This window comes from Harpia harpyja, chromosome 10 (assembly GCF_026419915.1).
Source record: "Harpia harpyja isolate bHarHar1 chromosome 10, bHarHar1 primary haplotype, whole genome shotgun sequence".
Lineage (NCBI taxonomy): Eukaryota > Metazoa > Chordata > Aves > Accipitriformes > Accipitridae > Harpia > Harpia harpyja.
The window spans coordinates 34925166-34943268 of record NC_068949.1 but is presented as its reverse complement, the minus strand read 5'-3'; the positions used below and the strand labels follow the sequence as shown (position 1 = coordinate 34943268).

The 18103-nt window shown below is 54.6% G+C and overlaps 1 protein-coding gene across 3 annotated transcripts in view; it reads right to left on the bottom strand.

Annotated features, from left to right (window-relative positions):
* The window catches only part of MXI1 (MAX interactor 1, dimerization protein), a 57958-nt gene extending 45058 nt beyond the window's left edge, over positions 1-12900 (bottom strand). The window contains exons 1-2 of one of the 3 annotated variants that reach the window (XR_008237025.1): positions 12597-12900; positions 1574-1706 (exon numbers count right to left, since the gene is read on the bottom strand). Coding sequence is in view for 2 of the 3 variants with exons in the window: in XM_052799992.1 (XP_052655952.1) it covers positions 1574-1706; positions 12597-12780 (317 nt within the window). In the remaining variant the exon portion in view is untranslated. Of the gene's footprint in view, positions 1-1573; positions 1707-2431; positions 2927-12596 lie in introns of those variants that run through there. The other 2 variants (XM_052799992.1, XM_052799993.1) reach the window with 2 other exon arrangements.
* Positions 12901-18103: the final 5203 nt, after the last annotated feature.

Below are 18103 nucleotides of genomic sequence, written 5' to 3'. Positions count from 1 at the left end.
CTTTTCTGCTTCTCTGTTGCCTTTCCCCCCCACATCAATATATTCAGCCTGTCACGCTAAACGGCCCAGCGGGCTGGTCTCAGCACAGAAAGATGCCCATGAGAGCTGTGCCTGGGGGCTCTGTGCCGGCAGGGCACACTGAGCACCCAGGCCCCAGGGACGGTGAGTGCTCTGCATCCCTCTCTAGCCTACAGGCTGCTGGATTCAGTGCTAAGGAGCTCCTGAGGGGGATGTGCTTCCAGCCCTCCTCTGGAGAAGGGCAGGTTGCCATGACAAAGGCCTTTGAGAGAAAGAGGTGTGGGATGGAAAAATAGTATGTGAGAAACCTGGAGGGGAAAAATACAGATCTCAATTCAGCATTTGCCATCATTTCCCAACACAAAGTCACTGGGATTTGGGACTTTGGTTCATGGGAAACAGTAAAGGGCTACAACTGCCCTGAAATGGGGAGAGGCTAGATGAAGGAGGGAAGCAAATGGAAACATGCAGCATACAAAGAGCTCAGGATATGCTGATCCTGATGAAGAAAACTTTCCCACAGCAAGGTGTCCTAACATCACCTCAAACAATCTTTATTATCAAATGCTGCTAAAGCAAAATCACTTCAAGCAAAGGTACCTTTCCCCTAGGCCTTTACAGGTCCCTCCCAACGGCCTTAAGAAAGCTTTAATCACCTGAGCCACCTGCCACCATTTTATGTATTGCATAGGCCTTGCTGCAGTAAAAGAAAGCTTGCAATTGCCTTTTCAAAATTATACTTTATCTTTCTAAAGTTTCTCTATCCCAGAAGGTCTCAACGAGGTCTGAACAATTCTACAGAAGGGAGCAAAGGAAAACAAAAAGAACAGGAACAAGAGGGGAGAGGCAGATCCTACCACAGCACCAAGTGATAGGCTTAATCCTGTTGTCTCTTCTAAATTCAAGAAGCCAAGAAATGTGGCATTGTATAATAAGAGAAATGTCAAAAATGTGGAGTTTTACAATTACCAAGCAATCAGAAAGCTGGGAAATCCCACTGCCCTGAAAGGCAGACTGAAAGACAGCTTCAGTCCTGAACTGAATTTTTAACACATTGTACAGAGCAGCCAGTCATCTCCCTCTCTCCCATTTGTTGCAGGGGATCCATTTCAAAACATCATTTCCTTGCTTCAAATCATGCCTGTCATTACAATCCCAAAGCACCCAGGCTGCACGCATGCTACCCCTTAAAAGCAGTGACTTCTGGGTTGGAAAGACATCAGCTGTATATAATGGGAATAGCTATTGCCTACGTCCTCCCTAAACCCTATGAACAGATCTCCCTATTCCCCTTCCCTCTGCAGCATCTGAGCCTTGGCACAGAGTCAACTGGCAGTGCCACTTCAGATACAGCTCCCCTGTGTCCCCTCTGCTCTCAGTGCTATGGATCCAGAATGGATGCTGTACTTGTGTGTCCCAGCTCTGAATCCCCCTGTGCTCAGACTCTTCCCGTTTTCCCCACAGGGTAAGTTTCTCTCCTCTGCCTCCAGCTTTCTTCTCCAGCTTCACCCTCCTGGCCAGCCCTGCACCCCACACTTTCCTGTCCGCATCGTACCTGTTCGCAATACTTGCATTGCTGCCACTGCCGCTGTGTTTCCTTGCCCGGCTCAGCCTCCGCGTGGGCTTTGGGTCTTGTAGTCCAGGACTTGGAACTGAGGGGAAGGTCGAGGCATAGCCATGTTCGCACTCTGCATAAGAATCAACAGGCAGGGCATAAAAAAAAAAAAGGGCCATTAAAAAAAAAAGGAAAAGAAAAGAAAAAAAAAAGAAGTCAGCAGGCAGGCCTCACCACTAACCCGTCAGCCTAGCTGGGGAGGCCCTTAACCATAACAGCTCAGGGAAATGACTGATGATGTATTCAGAGGGAAGTGGACTGGGAGGTGGAGAAAAGAGAGGAAGGGGAGTGTAAAGGCTCTGCCAACCTTGGAGGAAGGACACCACCACTCAAACACCTGAAAACATCAAAAGAAAACATGACAGCGCAGAGAGCGCCTCGTCTCTCTCCTCCTGTCCAAGCTATCTGAACTGGACAAGCCAGGTGTATTTCACTGTGCCATCGAGGCCGCTGCAAAGCCAGAGCCACCCACCACCATCCTTCCTGGCCGGTGGGAAACTTTCACACCAATCCCCACTTTTCCTTCCAGAAATTGCCTCCACCTCAATCTCCCCACCTCCGCAAAAGCCCTCCACCTCAGCCACCACCTCCAGGAGGACCTGTCAGCCCCGTCCCTCATCGAACCCCCCCACGGTTGGGGATTTACCACCAGCCCACCAGCAAACACTCGCTCTGATCCCCTTCTCCAGGGTCACTCTCACCCCTCCGGGGGGATCTCTGACCCCAACCCCGCTCCCCCCCCCCCCAAACCCCCCTCCCGGAGGGCGGCTATCCCAGCACCCCTCCTCCCCCCATTACCTCTCTCCCTTCGCTCCAGATACTCGGCCGCCTCCAGCAGCCGCTGGATGTTGATCATCTGGACCTGCTCCATGGCCCCCAGGCCGGCAGCCGGGGGACTCCGCGGCCCCGGGCCCCCCTCCGCCCCCACGCTCCCAGCTCCCCCGCTGGAAACGGGGGCGGCTGCGGGGGGGAGGAGCGAGGGATCGCCGTCTCTCCCCAGTCCCCGGGCCTCCTCACACCGACGGCCCTCTCGTCCCGGGGGGGCGGCTCTCCTGGGAGGGCGAGGGGTGGGCGCGCGGAGGCGGCGAGGGAACACGCGAGGAAATGCCGGAGGAAGGACGGGGGCCGGGGTCCTCCCCGCCGAGGGAGGCGGCGAGGCGACAGCTATTCCTGACCCAGACCCGTCCCAGCGCTGCCCCCACCTGCGAACCCCGCTCCGGCCCGGCCCGCGGCCCGCCCCGCCGCTCCCGGCCGGGATTTACCCCCACTTCGGGCCCTGCCAGCATCCAACCCCCTCGGCCCCCGCCTGGCCGGGCTGGCTGGCTGGCTGGCTGGCTGGCTGGCTGGCTGGCTCCCTCGCCCGCCCCCCCCGCCCGGAGCGGCCCCTCAGCCCCGCGGCGGGACCGGCCCCTCAGACCGCCCCGCCCCGCCCCGCCGCGCGCGCCCGCCGCCCCCGCCGCCTCGCACCACTTTGTTTACCTCTGCCCGGGGCTCACGGGAGGGGGAGGGGCGCCGCCCGCCGCCGCGGGGCCGCCTGGGAAGCGTAGTTCCCCGGCTGCCGCCGAGCACTGTGGGACGGTGGCTGTCCGGGGTCGTCACCGGGCCCCACACAGACCCCGCTCGCTCCTTCCTTCCTTCCTTCCTTCCCCGGCCGGGGCTGGGAGCGCCCTCCGGGCCCAAACCCCCTCTCCGGGGCAACGGCCGTGCGCCCTCGCGCCTGAGGCGACGGCTCCGCGCCCAGCCAGGCTGCGAGGTGAGGGTGGCCAGGCCCTCGAGGAGATGGCCGTGCGCCAGCCCAGGCCCTGAGGCGAGGGTGGTCTGCCCCATCCTGCCGTCCTCGCTGCCAGCTCGCAGCCCCTGGTGCATCAGCGGCGCAAACCCCCACAGTCCATAGGCCCAGCTGTAAATGGTGGGGCGATGAGCGGGCATGGCTTCCCTCCACCGGACACCCGTGGGCGACAGGTGCTGCCACACCACAGCGGCCTGCAGGCCAGAGCTCCACGCCCCGCCAACACCCTGGGGGCGAGACGGACATCGCCTGGGAGGCAGGAGGGACCCGCAGCCGCTTCATCCCTCTCCTTGCAAACACCAGGGCTTTCCGCAGGTAGAAGTGCCAGGACCGTGGCAAGAATAAAGCAAAGAAAGGCTACAAAAGAAAAAGCTGCAGCCACAGGGTGGGAGCTTTCCACATCTCACCTGTGGAGATGTAACTAAAAGCAGGGTGCCAGGCTCTGGGAAGTCGTACCTGGAGTGACCGATACGGTGTTTCTGATGGGAGGCAGAGGTGCAAGTCCCACTTTTTAATGGGAACACAGTCCTTTGAGACCATAGACAACAGATGTCACGGCCAGCAATCTCACTATGGGGACCATTCTGTATATTTGAAGCAGCACGTAAACAAGTAACAACAGTGACCATCTCAACATTTTAATAAATACTGTCACACCTACACCTTGCAGTCTGATCTCCACTCTTCTCAGCATCTTGGTAATGTATTTACGTCCTGATTTTCATACAGGCAGAAACTCTCATGATCACTTCTGTGGCTGAATTTTGCCAACTACTGCAACATTTGCTGGAATGGAGCTTAAAAAACGGTTAGCGTTTAACTGTATGATACTAAAATATTTCATCTACACTCATAAAGGGAACAATCGGAGAACATTCAAAATCAGACTCAGAACATCCAGAGTAAAAATCTGAATCTCAAACTGATACTGACTTAGAAACCGTCCAAGGATTGTTTTATAGTTCTAATTGGGATTATGTTTCATGGCTCTGAACTTTTAGGCTATGACTGCAAGCATTCCTCCATCAGAATGGGAGCTGGAAAAGTACCTTTAAAAAAACACAGAAAAGCTGAGACTCTCAATTAATGGCTTGTGTCTGGTAGCAAGAGCTTTAAGCAGAGCACAAAATGTCAGGAGACTGAGGATGAAGTTGCAAGAGTTGGCAGCACTCAACTTGAGAAGGCCTGAAAAAAGGTGGATTCAGGGTAGCTAACTTTTCTTTAAACACATTTCGCTGATTCACCATTTCTGAGGTTTCCTCAGAAAACTGCAGGCTTGCAGCTGATGGAGGTAAAAATAATACCACTATTCAGTTCTTACACAGCCCTTTTCAACTCCGAATCTCAAAGGGTTGATTTGTTTTGTTTCTCTTAAGATGGGACAGTTGAAGAATAAAGGAAGCTGGGACACCTTCAGGGACATACCTCCCTCATTCTGCACTGCGGAAAAGCAAGCCCCAGCCCTCACTCAGGCAGGACAGCCTCTGTTCACGTACCTACACCGAGCCAGACCACAGCACTTGTAAAAATTGGCTTTTGTGTGGGGCAGAACTCAGGGAAGGAAGTATTCTCTCTCTCCCCACCTCTTTTTGCTACACTGGAAACTGCCAATAGAGCAGATTGTTAAAAGCACATGGAAAGTTTCAAATTTGAGCAGTCTCAGGGAGTACTTTTATGATCTTGGATTACTGACAAAGGGAAAAGGACACAGGTGCACACACCACTCTGCAACAGCGGGGTTAATGCAAGAGCATTTCTGGGCTGTAACTGTGCTTCATCTAACCTGCTTCCAAAACCAGGGAGCCATTTGCCTCCCAGGATTAGCAATACTAAACATTTAAAAACCCCAACACCCCTCCCCCCCCCAAAAAAACCCCATGATGAAGCCCCAAAATCACTGTAAGACAGGCTCTTGTCAGCATCCACCACTCGTTTTTCTGATGGCACATTTGGAGATAACGTGGTGTCACTTTAGGGATTAAATAGGGAAAGCCATGGCTGGAAAATGAAGGGGTAGTTTAGGAACATATCAAAGTGTCAGCTTCCTGAAGCTAGTTCAATATACAAAACAAGAGAGTATGAAGGAGGGGGACACTGATACACACAGTGAATTAAATCAGCACTGGAATGAAGTAAGAGCAGGATCAGTTCTGTGTGAAAAGATGTAGGATCAGCTCTTCCATTTACACATCAGGTCAGCTTCCAAGTCTTTGTTTCTGAAGTAAACAACGTACAATTAGAAAAAAAATTCTGTGCGAAACAAAGACAAATTTGAGAATAAACTGTGGGACATCTTCCCAAAGAAGGAGCCCTGAAGAGGCAGGCAAGCCAACCACGGAGCCACAGCAGATCTGCAAAATCTTTCAGTTGCCATCCCAAGTGCTCGTGTGGGCAGGTCAGCCTGCAAAATGCCAGAGTTGTGTGTGAGAGAAACAAAAGTGGGTGGAAAGTGAATGGCACGAAGGGGCCCGATGCTATTCAACTGCTGACCAGAAACCCCCCAAAGTCACATTTTAAATGTGGTTGAGCAATCCACAGGCAATGCTGGGGAGGGGCTAAGGGAAGAGTATTTTAGGGGAGAATGAGATCATTTAATTTAGTGGCTCCGAATGATCTGTAAGTACAGTTTTCTGATTATAAGTGCTTGCTGCTTGGCATCCCTTCTGGCAGCTGTGATTCACTTTCATTGTGTGTTCTGCTGCTTCGCCCTTTAGAAAGGGGCTTTTTACATTTTATTAAATGGCACTTCGGCAGCCCTCCATTTCCAGCCTTAATAATGGATTTGTTAATCTCCCTGATAGCCTTTCCCTCCTCCTTAGCAACAATTTAAATATCCAAGAAGAAATCTGCAGTGCAGAAATCAATTAATATTTACATCTGAAACGCTGCTGTACTATTTTAATCAACTAGAACAGATGTGGTCTGTTCTTTACCAACATGACCATCACTTGCATTAAACTAGCATCTTCCATCAGGGAAATCTTCTAAGAGCTTTCCAGAAAGTAATGTTTTAAGCTTCTCAAACCTGCAATGACTTTAGCTCTTTTCTTTCCACTCTGCAGGAAGGGAAACTGAGGTGTAAGCAGCATAATCGCTTGCCTGAAGACACACCCTTAGCTAGAGGTGGAACAGGAACACAGCTCACGAATCAAGATGCCCAACCCTCTGCTTTGAACACAAGGCTTAGAAATAACACAATGCTTTGCAATGTCGAAGTTATTTTCAATAAGGGCAATGCCTTTGGTTAAACTGCCTAGTTTCCCATCCCTTCTTCAGCTTTTTCTAAAATCTTCCTATTCCCAACTCTTTGCAACCTCTGGGAGGAACATAAACATGGCAACAGTTGCAAGAGCTTCCTTTGCCCACCTTCACACAAACCCTGCAAATTCTTAATATTGCTTTCAAAGCGTTGAAACCTAACACCCCTGCAACCAAGGCACAAACAGAGATCCCCAGTAGGAATCATTCTCTGCTGCTCCCAAATTAGTGAAAAGATTCATTGATTCCCCAAATTTCTGAGGACAGCAGATCCATAAAACTCTTCAGTTTTTCTAGCCAGGGGAACAACGGCTCTGGCATACCTGAATATCCCACCTACCAGCACACACTGTAACAACCAGGTCTCTGTTCTTGCACTCATGACTGTACCAGCTCAGCATCGGAGGACTTGCAGCAGCGGGCTGGAGAACATCCCAAGTCCCACCTACTCAACACCCTTCCAATGCTTTCAATACCTTCAGTAAGGGACCTACACCGCCTATAGGACATGGCCTCATTTCTTATCCATGAGCCTCATTCTTTCGCAAGGCATCAGATAATCCCTTTCAGCACTCCCACTGGTGCCTGGAACCCATCCACTGGTGAGGACAGACGTTTCTCAGAGCCAAACCACCTGGATATCGAAGAGTCTGAATAGGAATAAAGCACATGCTGTATACCTCACTCTGGTTCAAAGAGCAAACTCTGCCAATCAATAAGGCAAAAGCCACAGGTGCACCAGCTCTTCGGGCTACTTGCTCTGTTCCTCTGGGAGATGTGTTGCTCTGTTTTCAGACCTGCGCTGTGCCCCATTTTATTCTGAGTCAGTGACTTATTCTGTGACTTTGGTCAAGTCACTCAACTGATCCAGCTGCAAAATTAAGTAAGAGGACCTCCCATGAGAAAAAAATATATCATATACAGGATGGGGTCCCTCAGCTAAATAAGAAAAAGGTAGGGTTCTCCAGGCAACGGCAGAAGGTACTTCTCCACCAGCTCTCAGGATGCTCTGCTGACAAAGGACGTGATCGGTTCTCGGCAGCGCTTCTGGCACAGTCCCACAGTTTTACCTCTGCCCTATCATTTCTCCTGCTGTGGCTTCCTTCTGAATTTTACGCTGAAGCCCAAACAGCATGAGTCAAAATAACCCAGCCTGGAAGTGGCTAACACATGAATCACTGTGGCCAGGTCACAAACCAGGAGGAATGAAAGGGGTTTATTTTGAGATGGATGAAAAATATATAAATAAAGGAGCCCTGTACTGCTCCATATATCACACCACCGTAAGATTCAAGACCATCTATACTGACCTTGAGCCACATGTTCAGCCCTCATTGATCCAATGGCACCTCTGCGCACAGACTGAAGGCAGGTCTCGGCTCCTTCTGCCCTCCACTAATCATAGTTTTCTGATACTTCTTTACTTTGGCGTGTCAGAGAAAGACCCCAAACAGCACATAAACAACGGAAGGAGACACATGACAAAGATACTGTTGACTCACCCTCAAGGCTCAGTTTTCCTCTCCTTCAGAGAGGATTATTCAGGAGCAAAGGACAAATCTAAGGTCACCTATTTGTTATTCCTGGTCAGAAGGTCAATAAACATAGCCAGCACTTGAAGAAGATCTAGCTATCTTCCGTGAGGGGCCAAAGTCCACTGTCCCATGCGTGCACACCTCCACTAGACTTGTGAGTAAGGACACCACTCTTACAGTGGCTTGCTCGCCTTCATGCTTTTAAAAAAGGATATGGCAGCATAGGTCTGTATCTGTAGTGAGATCAGTATATATTACATACCATGTCTATTACAGGTAAGTCGTCATATCCAAAGAATTCATCACGTGTTTATGCTACTGACAAAAGTGTGAGTCCACACACACAAAGGGGATGCTTGGCACATACTAAAACTTCAGCTGAGTTTACTCCAGGTCCCTCTAAAGACATTTTCCAAACTCCAGCATTTCAGCTGCTACAGATTTCCAGCCATGCTTATTCATGAAGTGGCATTTGCAGAGGTTACAGATACATCAACAGAGCTGCCCTCAGCACAACTTTCATTTCTGAAAACAGCCACTGTAATTTTTTTCATGTGATGTTTCTATTCCTTAGATACCAAGCTTAAATTTCTAGAAACAGGTCATTTGGAAACCTTTCATGTCAGTTAGCAAGGTGTGTTGGGATTGGGTTTTGTGGTCTCACCGTAAGAACTGCAGCAAGCAGGCAGGCAGCACTGTTATTCATTTCCAGAGGCTCAACTGGAAAAATAATTCAGTTATATTTCAGTAGCTAAAATAATCCAGTTTACCCAAGCAGTCTGATAACAGAACTCTAGGCTCCCTCGTCACCTTACCGTAATACAGATAATTTTTATTCCAATTTTTTTTAAGGCAAGTGAATACTACAAGGGTGGTTTCACTGCTGGTGCTGAAAGGGCACCCCTGAAGCATAGTCTCTCCCTGCCATAGCCCTGACGGTACATCCTACTCTGCTCCATGGCTCTCAGCCCTGCGGTTCTGTTTCCACACCATCCAGCCAACCCATAGCCCCTCTGCTATTATTCATGACCACGACGATGGGATGTGGGATTTATAAATGCAAAAAAATCATCTCCTTATTTCTCCCTGGGCACCAAGCAGGTAGGAAACTCCTGCCTTAACTGGAAGTCCTGCCCTAGACATGGAAGGCTCCGCCACCCACCTCACACCACTGACCTGCAGGCAGAGGTGGGAAACCGGTGTGTTTTGGGGGCAGAAAAGGGCCTCGTAGCTGCTCCTCTACCACCAGAAGGTGTGACGTGCACACTCTGGGATATCCAAGGGTTTGGATCCGCAAGAGACAGGGTTGCCTCTGCGTCTCAGGGGGCCCTTCTACCAAATAGCATCCACTCCTCCTCGGGACAGTGTTTTAGAAAGGTGAACAACCGGGTACAGCCACCAAAGACTTGGAAGAACAAATGCAGGCACTGAGTGTGGTTTATCAGAAACTGCGTAGAACTACTAGCAGAACCACCTGACCTCACCCAGCCATAATAGCCCTTCCTTAAATTCCTGCCTTTGGCTCCCGAAGCCCTTCACCTTCCACACAGCTGCGATGCTGATCCCAGCCAGCATCCCGGTGCTTCACCCAGCCCCGTCCCCCGTCCTGGCCAGGAGGAGACAGACATCTACCTGTTACCTCTGCTTTTTTTAAGACTGTGTTTCCTTGGGGCAGGGCACTGTCACTCCCCTATGTGTACAGCACCTAGCACAACAGGGCTGTGACTCAGCCACCTTCCTGATGGGAGTAACACCAAAATAGCTTGTTACAGCCCTGCGTAACACTGCGGTCAAATGACCTGGGCATCCTGCAGGAAGCGGGCGAGCACCGAGTCTGCCTGCAACCGAGTTCGGCCTCAGTCTCCATCACCAAACTTTTTTGAGCTGGTCTCCTCTGTTATTGCTAATTGCCAGGTCAGAGACTGTAACGAGGAGTGACCAGCCATTACCAACGTCTCTGCCAGGCCACCAGCACGGGGTGCACTGAGCAATCACTCCTGCGCTGGCAGATGAAAGGGCATAGTGCCTATCCTCTTGGTGCAAGAACCTGAGCTCCGCATGCAAATCTCTTCCCAGTAAGACTATGTATATATGTTAGGATATAATCCTCCTGCTTCTGCAGCTATTCCTTAGTTTAAATAGGGCCCGTAATGCTCAGAGATTGTTTTCCAATCCCAGCAGCATTTTTCTTTGTTTGGGAGCAACACGTAACAGCTGCCTGGTTTACGACGGTCACATTCTGAACAGCACGTTTGATAGTTGAGCCTTCGGTTAAATGGGACTTTTAAACCTAAAATGTCCTGATAGCAAATTAAAATATTGAAAGGTTTTGCAGAATTGCCTAATGAAAGTGGGGATTTTCAGTACTATGACCATGACGATTGTTCTGAAAGCTTCAGTGAAAACAAGTGCTCAGGAATGGAGCTGTTTGGATGGAAACACCTCTTTTCAAAATTTAGCAATAAAAAATCCTGTATCCTGCTGTCCTGCTCATTTTCCAGTTCCAAACAAGGAACCGCATAAAATGATGCATTTTTAAATGGAGCGTATAAAAGATCAGATACTATCCATCTCAACAGAAAGAAAAATTCTACACCCTCCCCCCCCGAAAAAAAGCACAGTTTTGACCGTTCCCCTGCAAGACAAGAGCACTCTTAAAGAAAAAAACAAAACCAAACCAGCAGCCTCACACTTGATTTCCAAAGCAGCGGTGCTGCTGCCTTCACACGCAAACCCGATTTCTGCTGGTAACTCCTGTCATTTTCCTGCTCGCGGCCACCGGCCGCGGTGCAGCTTAGCTCCTCAGACGCAGGGCTTTGCAGATTCATTATGAAACAACGATTAGCACGTGAGAAAAAAACCCCACCTCAATATTAATTCAACTTTGGAAAACAGCAAATATCAGCCTGGATTTGTTCTGGGCAAGCAGAGAACAAGGGCTTTCAGCCCATCACCACCACGGCTTTAGCAGCAGAGCAGCTTCTCCGCAGCGGGATCCCTTTCCCTGGAAGCCTGCGTGCACGCAGCAGTTCCTGCAGGACAAGGGCACCCTATATTGTCACCTGCGTGGGGCCTATAGCTGCCATAGGGGGGTGAGCGGCAAGGGGAGGGTGACGGCACGATGGAGACACGGGGCGAGGGACTCGCTGACCCCTTTGTAAAGTTAAACGAAAAAGAAAACGCAGCACACGCTCCACGAAGAGGAGGAAAAAAGGGAAAAACAGAAAACTGGGGAGGAAGAAAAAACGAGAAAAAAAAATGAAATAAAAAAAAAGAAACAGAAAATAAAATCGATCAAAATAAAGACTGAAAGAAAGAGTAACGGAGAAAGCCCAGGAAAACAAGGGGAAAGCGCCGGTGGGGGAGCGGAGCACGGGGCTCCCGGCGGCCTCTGCATGTGACACCCCCCGGGGGAACTGCGGCCCCCGGAGCCCCCGGGCTCGCCTCCCCCCCCCCCCGCCGGGCCCCGCGCCCCCCCGCCGCTCCGCTCCGCGCCCGCTCCGCGCCCCGCTCGGCAACGCGTGACGTCACACCGGGGACCCCGGCGCCGCGCATTGGCGGAGCGGGACGCGCGGCCCCGCCCCTCGGGAGGCCGCCGCCAATGAGCGCGGCGAGCTGCCTCCATGTGCGAACCATGTGGCTGCGGGGGCGGGGCGTCGGCGGGCGCAGCGCCGCGGGGCCGCGGGTGTCCGCTCCGCGCGTGGGGCTCCGCGGGCGCGCACCGCCGCGGGGGGCACCGCGGCCCCTTTGTTCCCAAGGCGGCTGTTCCCTACGGTGCCGCCGTCCCTCGCGGCCCGCGGCCCGCTCGGGAGACCGCTCCGCAGGGGAAAGGCGCAGGCTACGCGTACCCTCCGCGCCCGCGGAGCAGGGGGCCGGCGGGCGCGACCGGCCGCTGCCCCGCACCGGGCGCTCGGCCTGCCCTGCCCTGCCCTGCGCTCCCCTCCCCGCCGGCTACCTGGCGAGCGCTGCCGCTTGCCTACGTGACTCTGCCCATGCCCCGGCGGGGGGAGCGGGGACGTGTCACCGCCTCCTCCCCCGCCGCTTCGGCTCCGCCACCGGCTCCGGCTCTGCGCGGGGCCCGCCGCCCCTCCCAGACCCCTCTCCGCGCCCCCCCCCTCCCCGAGAAGCGGAGATGCCCCCCGCCGTCCCGCTCCGCTCTCCATCCCAAACTTTTCCCCCCGGGCCCGGCCTCCCCGGTCGCAGCCGGGGGGGGGGGGGGGTGTCCCACGCGTGCCTCCGCCGCGGGGCGTGCAGGCCAGCCCCGGCGCCCTTTGTCACTGCGCCCCCGACCCCTGCAGCCAGCCAAAAGTTTGGGTTATCATTTTTCTCCCCCCCCCCCCCCGCCGGTCACGCACACGCGCGGCCACGAGCCCACACTCACTTTTATTCTCCTTCTCGATCCGCTCCAGGTAGCTGGCGGCCTCCAGCAGCACCTGCACGTTGTAGAGGAAGGTGTCCATGCCCGCCGCGGGGCCCGTGTTGCAGATGTCCCCGAGGGGGCACCGGGCCCCTCCGGCCGCCCCCGCGCCCCGCGGCTCCCTCCGCGGCCGGCCGCGCTTCCCCATGCCCCGCCGCGCCGCCGCCGCCTCCCCGTGCGGCGCTGCGCGCGCGCCTGTCCGTCTGTCCGTCTTCTGCCGGCGAGCCCGGCGGCCGCCGCGGTCCTAGCGCTGCCGCCGCCGCCCGCCCGCCCCGGCGCTCTGTCGCCCCACGGGCCGCCGCCGCCGTCCCGCCCCCCCCCCCCCCCCCCCCCCGCGGCCCGGCGGGGCGGCCCGGCCCGGCCGCGCCTGCGGAGTGCGAGCGCTGGCGGCTGCCCGGCTCTCGGGGCGGGGGGGACGGGACGGGACCGGCGGGTCGCCCCCCCGGCAGCCCCGGGATGTCCTGCACCACCCCCCCCCCCGGCAGCGGCAACGATCCCCTGGAACCGGGGGGGGGGTTGGTGGTGGTGGCACCGCGCCCCCGGGGACGGTGGCAGGGCGCTGGCGGGGACAGTGTGGCTGTGGGGGCCCTGCCGCACCCGCACCCGGGACACAGAGGCACAGCCAGGCCCGCGGTGCCCCTTGTCACCCTGTGTCACCTCCCATCGCTGCCCGAGGGTCCGTCCCTGCCCGGGGACCCCGGGTGACAGGCGGGCTGGGGGTCTCTGCTACGCCCAGCCCTGGGGGCGCAGCCCCTGGCTCCGGTGGACCCCCGGCACGAAGCACCGGCGGTTTAATATCAGATTACTCCTCCTTTTTTGAGCGATGCCCCCCAGAAAGCCCTCTCTGGGTTCAGGCTCCAAAAGCAGTTAATAAATTAATTTTCTCCGAAGCGAATCACAGCTGGAGAGCAGGCAGGGGACGCACCAGCCTCCCCCCAACCCGGGGTCAGGGCCGGGCACGCCGTGGCTGGGGCATATCCTTATTTTCCCCTTGTTTTGCATCCAGGCAGGTGGAGAACGAGCACCTGCGCCCCGGGGAGAGAGCGCAGGACCTGGCCCGGACTGCGGAGGAGGAGGAGGAGGAGGAGGAAGGCGAGTCTTCGCACTTCCACAAACCGTCTGCGGTCTGGGGCCTGTGAGTTTGGAGGGGACAGCAGGAGGGGACCCCGCTGGCACCGGGCCGGCAGCAGGTGCCCTCCGACACCCTCCTGGCTCCGCTTCCACCCGCGGCGGCAACGCCCGAGCCGTGGTGCTACACCGGCAGCGCGAAACCCCGCTCCTGCCCGGCCGGTCGGGTCGGTCTGGATCCGCCGAGGAGCCCTGCGGGAGCGGCCAGGGCGAAGCATCGCCCCAGAGATGTGCTGGGGCGCGGGGACCTGCTAACGCCCGGCTGCCGTGGGCCTCCGCCGGCCTCGCAGGGGCCAGCACTGGCTGGAGGTAAGGAGAGAAGAGAGGTCGCGGTGGTGTTTAAAAGATGACCTATTAGTAAGTGTTAATTGGTACCTGGAGCCTGCAGTGTCACAGGCACCTGAATCATCCGAGAGGGGACGATGCCCCAGACGGCAGCGCGTGCAATGAAGTTCCTCCGGCTCCCAATTGCTGGGGGCCGGCAGGCTATTTTTGGGAAGCATGGCTGCAGGATTTTGTCGGTCACGCGCCCTTCCCAGGGCACGTGCCGGAGTTGGGCTGGCTCTCCAGGTGGCTCAGCCCAGCCTTTCCCGTGGCCGCATGGTACCTCCACGCTGGCAGCAGCACGTGGCTGACTCGTTCTTCCCAGGCTGCTGCTGCGTCAAAGATGCCACGACTTGTCCCGTGACCGCGTTTGGCAGAGTGATGCTACTACCACCCAAAACGGGCTGATGGATGGCACGGGATGGACCGGCAGTGCCCGGAGGTGGGAAGTCCTGGGAAGATTAGGAAGCAGTGGGGCATGATGGATGAGCTGGATTTAGACGTGGCCTGGAGAAGAGTGGGGAAGGCAGAGGTGAGAGCTCGGTGTGCCAGGAGTGGAGCAGCACAGCGGGCGTCTGGCCATCTGCAAGAGCAAGACTTCAGCTGGAAGAGCATGGGTTGACCAGAGCAGGAGTGGAGGTGGGAGCCCGGCTGAGCCATAAAGTACATCCAGCCAAGCAAAGGACTCAAAATGTACTTGGTTTTTACTAACTCCACTAACTAGCTGAGGTAAGACACAATTCCCACTTTACAAGCGTGCACTGGCAAACACTCCCATTAAAACATCAGGCAGAAAGTCTCTGGCTCTCTAGTTGCGCAGAGACTGAGCCGGGAATGCGACTCTGCTCTGACCAGCCCTGGCTGCATCCACTGGAAACCTGGGCACAAGCGGCTGCCCAGCTTGGCATAGTACTGAGGGCATCTTTCTGCCTGCTCACCAACGGGGAGAAGGCTTTCTGTGACCTTAGCTTAAAGTATGAGAAGTCGTTACTGAAAACAGATCAAAGGCAGCAGAGGCAGCCAGCATCAGATTGCTTAAAAATCACGAGTTAAAAATCTCTGCCCCTCTCCCAGAAGAAGACGAGGATGTGTATGGTCATCTGGAGTTCATACTGTAGATCCCGTGCCTAATGGCAGCATCCTGTTACCTACTGCATTTCTTGATCCTCCTCGTGCACCTGTGCAAACCTTCTGGGATTTTTTGAATGCTTTGTATGAATTGGTGCTGATTCAGCCGTTGGTAGCAGGTAGTCCTTTTCCCAGTGTGACATCCCCAGGGTTTGAAGCCAGAATAATCATAATTTTGATTCCCTTCCCTTCTAGCTTAATTCTGAGATTTTTTTTCTTTAAAGTTACTTCCACAGAGTAAAGTGATCTGAATTGTAAGTCTCCTCAAACAGCTTGCCCTGGAAGGGTTCAAGCAGCTCTGCCGTGGCTGGCCAGGCTGCGGGATGTCCCCGACGCCCCCGAGAACCGTGGTGGGTCTGGCCCAGCGTTAAGCCCCAGCTACCAGCCCCAGAGCTCCTGTCTGAGGGGGACCATGCCCCGGACTCTTTGATGCTCTGTTTCTCCTAACATTTTTTCTCTGGGCATCCATCCTTGTCCGCCAGTGGCAGGACACTGAATTGGCCTGGCTGTCCTCGTGCTTTGCTGTGGTGGCCCCAAATCACAGCTCCCATCTGAATCCCGGCAGCCCATGCACAGCTGGGTCCTTGGTGGAGAAGTGTTGGAGGCTGCCCCTGGACACCTCCCATGGGGACGGTCCTTGTCCCCATGAGGTTTGTACTCGGAGACAGCCCAGGGCAAAGCACAGCTCAGGCTCTTGCCCATCAGTGATGCCAGGAGGTGCAAGAACACTTGCCTGTCCTGCCTGCTCCTGGGATAGCAGAGGGTTATGGTGTTTGTTAGGGAATGGCGTAGGGAGATCCCAGCATTTCCAAAGGAATGGTCCAAGGGCAGGATTTCCAATGGAACTGGCTCAGGAGAAATGGGGTTTCCAGGGGATATGGGCTGGGGAGTACATTGCAAAAAAAGGGGCGGACAGGGGAAAGCACACGGACAGATCAGAGAGGCAACGCAGAAGGAGCGATAAGGGAGGAGGTTTTGCAGTATTGCCAGCTCTGCACATCCAGCAGCCGTGGTCCAGCACCCTCATCCATGGCAGCCTTCTAAATACAGCCAGTTAAGGGCATACTCTCTTTATTTGCCTTCTCCTTTACTTTGTTTAACCTTTGAGCTCACCCTGAAGTCGTATTGTCAATTTTTTCTCTGCAAGGCGATGGTGGAGCTGCTTCTCGGACAAAAGTGGAGGGACCGAGTACAGCCCCGTGGGCCCACGGGAATGGGAGATGGGGTGAGCCAGGGCGAGCCACTGGCACAGCCCCACTGCCCACGCCATTGGCACGGCTGCCGCTGCCTGGGCACATTGCCAAAGCATCGCTCACCACGTGGGAGATCCCTGGACCTTTTACCAGCAGCCTGTGGCCGCATGCTGCCCTCAGTATGGCATGGCACGGTGAGGGGAGCGTGGCCCAGGGGTGCGGAGGTTGTGTGCCTGTGCTGCTGCTGCCAAATTCACACTTGTGGAAGTGGGAAAAAGAGCCACCCCATCATTCGGGCATTGGGCCAGGTAAGAGGTAAGATTGCTGGAGTGCTTTTGTTTTGGAGTACTTTTATTTTGCAGTGCTCCGTAACACAGCAAAGTGTGGGTTTATGTGCAAACCTGCCCAGCGGTGTGAGTTGCCATGAGAAACCATCAGGTTAAAGTGTGAGCATCCCACTCCGTTCTGCAGTGGGCATCTCGTGCGTGTGTGTCGTGCCCTCGTTGGGCCCAACAGTGAAAAACACAGCCACCGCTCTGAGCAGGAATGGTGAGTCCCCTTCGGTGGGTGTATTTTGATATTGTTCTGGTGGTATCACGCACTCACAGCTGCGATTTCCCCACCTCGCAGGTGTTACCTGTTCAGTTTGTTCCAGTGGCAGCACCAGGTTAAACCACCCCCTGGACAGACCTGGCAGGGTTTGGAGAGGGTTTAAAAGGGTAGGGGCCAGGACAACCCTGGGTTTTGGTCTGCAAAGGCTCCTAGAGGCACCTGTTCTCTCTCCTTTCCGGCTAATCCCATTGTAATCCTTTTATAAAATTTCACCTGCCTTTAAAAGTCTGCTGCTGCCCTTTTGGAAGGACAAACCTGTTGTCCAAGCGATAATTGCACTGCCCATCTGCCAAGGGCAGGCATATCTCACTGCACAAGAATGATACCAATATATTAAAAAATTGTTTGGAGGACTATCACATGTCTTCTTTTTTTTTTTGTATGGACACAGTTGTTGTTGCAGTGATGGGCTAGAGCTCGTCTGGAGCAGTTGTACCCTGGAAGGAAAGCAGATCTCTGATGGATCCTGGGTGAATCCTAAAGGCTCGACTTCACTGTTGGACCCTGGAAGTTGATGAGCTCAGGCCCGAGCCAAGAAGCTGCTGCTGCTGCTGCTGCTACCAGGGTGGTTATTCCAGCAGCGCTAGTGGGCACCGTTAGCCCTCGCAGCCCCTTTGGGTTCCCGTGTGGGATGCCCAGCAGTACCCCAGCAACTGCTGCGCGTGGGTCGGGATCTTCCCGCACCACCACCTTCACGAGGACACGCTGTGGGTTGCAGCAGGGAAGCAGGAAGCCTCCATCCCTGCTAAGAAGCATGGCTACGAGGAAGAGCATTTTGTTTTTCAGCATTTCTTTTCCCACTCTGACACCAGCCTTTTCACTTCCAAATATCCAGGTGCTCATTTTTTCATTTGCAACCTGGTTTGCAAAAAAATCAGCCCCTGGACTTGGCATTCAGCGGTGTGTCGGGCCATAGGGGTTTGCTTTGCAGATGAGCTCCATCCCAGGAGATGTGTTACTACCAGCGCTATTTGCGGTCAGCCAAGTGGCCCCAGCCCGACAGCGAGCGCAGGTTGTGCCCAGCTCCTCACCCAGGTGCGATTTAATCGGCGTACAGAAATCTGCCAGCACAGAGAGATGCACAGA